Raw genomic sequence first — 4286 nt, 5'->3', positions numbered from 1 at the left:
AATTCCTCTGTACAGGATTCCATTGTATTTTGCAAAACAGAATGTGTACAATTCGGATTTCGAAATACTTTAAATATGTTAATTTAAATGTGAATTTAAGTGTACATACGATTTTATTTTTAAGTTTCATAATAAACTATCCAAGTAACGTTTTACAATGTGATTTTGGCAGAATTCGTCCTCAGTGAGATCGGAAGGTGCTATCTAAAAAAGAAATGACTGTAAACATATAAACCTTATTACATTTTGTAAAATACTTTTTTATGATGAAGACAGTGGAAAGTATTTACAGGTATAAGTAATTTTGGTAAGTATTTTTTTTTTATCTTTTCCTATAATACCAAAACACACACATTAATTATTTTACATCTTAAATGCAATTCTTTCAAATATTATATCCTCCCCATATGCATATTATGTTCTCGCTTCGTTAACAAATGCTTGTTAATAGAAAAATCCTATATTAACACATCTCTTAGCAAAATTAAAAAGCTCTACCGCGTTTTATAACATGGAACTCTACTGTAACTAAACCATTTAGAATTCCCTCTACTAACGTTCCGTAATAATTCGATAGATGGCGCTGAAATAAATTTAGTATCGAATTTTACTTAGATGACTTATTTCCATCTATCCCACGAATCTATACTAATATTATAAAGCTGAAGAGTTTGTTTGTTTGTTTGTTTGAACGCGCTAATCTCAGGAACTACTGGTCCGATTAGAAAAATTATTTCGGTGTTAGATAGCCCATTTATCGAGGAAGGCTATTATATTCTTTACTTATATCATCGCGCTAAGACCAACAGGAACGGAGCCACGGTGGTGAATCCGCGGAGCGCAGCTAGTTAAAAATAAATCTTTCTTCGTTTATGCTGATTAAATGAATATTTGGTTCAGTTATTACTTGTTAAAAAGTTGTACTTAAGTATTTCATTTTTAATCACACAAGCGCCCTTCCGGTTAAAGCTTTTGATACGGTCTGTTATGTTTTTTTTTTTCAGTTAATCACTTCTCAAATAAATTATTGGTGAAATAATTTAAAAGATTACTACGTAATTTCCTTATTATTTTAGAGAGCTTTTCCCTATGTTATTAGTTACTAATATATCCTGATAATATTATTTAAACAAAGAATATAAGGTGCTTCTGAATCTTTTGAAATTAACGAACCTATCTACTATTTTGTCATATCATTAATTGTTTTTTTTTCTATCGATGTGATGATTTCTTATCAATATTGTTATTAAAAACAATCCATAGTATTTTCTAAGAGATAAGCCTAAAATTAAAATCTTGTTCGTATTTTCTTATTGGATTCCCGTTTGACAAAATATGCTTCTATCTTTCAGGAAAAGTTTTTGCTGAAAAAGCTAGTTACAAGTGTGCTAAAAAAATGCTGCGTGTCTATCCACCTACCACCTATAATATATCACAAAGAATCACGTGTTTGTTATGGGTCACGTTACTGATCAATTTTAAGCTACAAAGTATCGATTGCTGTAATTTGTACTCAAAATGAAACGCAATATGTAGGATTTTTAAAAAGCTTTAAGGCCTATCTATGTCTGTCTTTATGTAATAGATTTAAAAATGGTGATGATTATGATAGGATGCCATTGTTTAGAAACCGAGCTTTGCCTGACATAATAAATTACATGATTGATTGAACTTTTATTAATTTGTTAATATTCTTTATAAACTTCCTAATAAATTCGCAACTTTTCTTATAAACGAACAAACTACACTTACTTTAATAAGGTACTTGTTTTTTATTAAATGTTTCATAGAGCCTTTGTTTAGAATCAGATTAAAAATATGATGTCAAACTTTTTGGTTTGCATCTTTCATAAGGTTATTTTTTTTAAATCCACTAGTTGAAAATGAAAAATATATTTATTTATAAACCGTATTGACGTTGCGCGCTTTTAATCTATGTTAATAAAAAAGGATTTTTAAAAAGCTCATTTTTTCAGTTGAAACACTAACGTGTTGTTCGTCTAACGTTGCAAGCAATTAAGTACCTAGTACCCACACGAAACGTGCACCTTTGGGGAAATAATACCATTTCGACTAAAACACTTCGCCAGCAACTTGCAAAACCGAACGTATATGCCAACTTGTATGTAACTATGAGATTGACGCAACATCCACTCCGATTATGTTAGGAATGGCTTAGCTAGCTTTCTCAATGAACGGTTTCGTGTTTACCAAAACAAAGAACTCTAACCGAACCGGATAAAGTCTAAATTCCACTAAACCTAAGCCACAGAGGGAAGTTTCAGTGTTTCAAAGCATGAAACGTTTCCTTTGTAATGAAATTGTTGAAACTCTGTTTGTAACTTTCAAAGTAATCGTACGGAAGAGTTTTATGAAGTTAATTGTTTGAAAACCATAGTAAACAATTAGAAAATTATTCCCCACTTTTTAAAACCTTTCAAATATAGGCCTACTTCAAGTTTTAACAAAGCAAACATAACAGTCCAATTTATAGTTGAACTGCATTGTTCGAACGTTTATTTCCACTTGAAGACGTCAACAGTAACAGTCGAAGCGGCTTACGAGTACATAGACGCAACTCGATAGTTATGTACTTTCTGTGTACAGTACATAAGCCGAGGTATGAAACTGACAGCTCGTTTCCCGGTACTACATAAACCTGAGTATTGATTTTTACAATTTACGCAGATACCTATTACTTTCCATACGAACTGGCAACAAAACAACGAACTATAAACGTTCAGGTTTTACATAACGCTAATTTGTTGATCCTCCTTATATTCGGGCATGCGTATTCCGAGCGGGATTGTTTTGTTTACATACTATCGCCTAACAGGTATCTCGCATCTAATTACTCTGTCGGCACCTTGAGACAGGGGGAATTCACCTGAGCGCGGCAGATGCGTCGCAGCTGCCGTCCGGGCCAGTCCTCTCGCCCCGCGCGCCCGCCCCCCGCCGGCCGCGCAATCGCGTAACAGTTTTATTTTCCCGAATGAACTTTATCAAACAAAGCGTGCATACCCCGCGCCCTGCATCTGCTCGCCCAGCTGTTTCTCTTGCAGCTGGCTGCGTCGTCTCGCTCTACCGCATTCGAGCGCAACTCGCCAGACAGAGATAAACGCTACTCGCAGCGATCGCATCGAGACCCTTCAATTCCCTGTGCACGGCCCATTCGCAGTTCGTATCCCGACGCCAGCGGGCTGTTAGCGATTATGACTAGTAAACGAAAGCGCGATTGCGACAATGAGACCGAGCGGCAGGCGAAAAGGCAGCGGCGCCGCAAACGTTCCCGCAGCGAGCCGCTGATAAATGACCCGCAAAGTTCGGAGAAGCGTCAGGCTCTTAAGCGCCTGTTTGGAAGAATTTGCTCGGTGGAGATAGAGAACGAGCACATATCTGATGATTCTGCTGACGACAACTTTGACGACCGTGAAGTATTTGGTGATGAAAACGAGGACCCTCTTCTGGATTCGGTGCCGGTGAACATGGACCCTGAACAACTCGGATTTCTGGTGTGCGCTCAAGAGACTCTTCGCTTCCTGCACGGCCGCGGCATCCCGACGGAGCACCCGGTGTTTGCACGTCTGCGCTCGCGCCTCTTGCGTGGCATAGGCGAAATGGCGGTCGCCTGAGTATTACTTGGCCCAGAGCCCTCCCGAAACTAAACCCAGGAACAGATCTTTTCAGTGTTTATTCAAGTGTCGATGTGTGGTGTATCCTTCCTGAACAACAAACTCTGTCTACATTCTGTCTTTCGGGCTCTGGTTAGTTCTTAAGGTTTTCAATGTAAGGTTGATAATTGTATAACGAAGCAACAGGTGGCCTGAAAAGGCGTCTAGTCACTATCTAGTCAATGTTTACGAATTATATTTGTTAAAAAAAGAACTTTATTATCATTCGAATAAATTCGTCCACTGTGAATGTGTTTTTTATTTCATATCCTTCCTTTGTTGCGTATACTAAATACTTTTAAATACTGCCATGCAAATGATTTATTAACAATAAGGCGTTTTAAAGATTTATTAGATTTCTGAAAAGAAATTATGAACAATTTAATATGTAAATCAGATAGCATAAAAAATTACAATTATAGTTTTCTTTAAACAATGCGAAATGATTTTATTTTTTCTGATGAAAGACAACAAAGAATTCAATTAAATAGTTATGAAAATACATACAATCAACATTTTTACATATACAATCAAATTTTTTTAACACAAGCAAACTCAATTTTAATTTGAAATTCGATTAACATAAATTTGATTAGATTTGATTTGATTTGAATT

The 4286-nt window shown here is 35.9% G+C and overlaps 1 protein-coding gene across 1 annotated transcript; it reads left to right on the top strand.

Annotated features, from left to right (window-relative positions):
- Positions 1–2919: 2919 nt before the first annotated feature.
- LOC123698032 lies at positions 2920–3921 on the top strand. The gene has a single exon (XM_045644622.1). It carries the CDS (start codon positions 3213–3215, stop codon positions 3630–3632), a length of 420 nt encoding a protein of 139 aa, XP_045500578.1. The 5' UTR covers positions 2920–3212; the 3' UTR covers positions 3633–3921.
- Positions 3922–4286: the final 365 nt, after the last annotated feature.

The sequence above is a fragment of the Colias croceus genome, chromosome 15 (assembly GCF_905220415.1).
Source record: "Colias croceus chromosome 15, ilColCroc2.1".
In the NCBI taxonomy this organism is placed as follows: domain Eukaryota; kingdom Metazoa; phylum Arthropoda; class Insecta; order Lepidoptera; family Pieridae; genus Colias; species Colias croceus.
Note: the sequence above shows the minus strand (reverse complement) of the source record. Positions and strands in the feature narration are given on the sequence as shown.

What these genes read in the sequence shown, in the direction of transcription:
- LOC123698032 (XM_045644622.1), top strand. Translation starts at nt 3,213, where the DNA reads ATGACTAGTAAACGAAAGCGCGATTGCGACAATGAGACCGAGCGGCAG.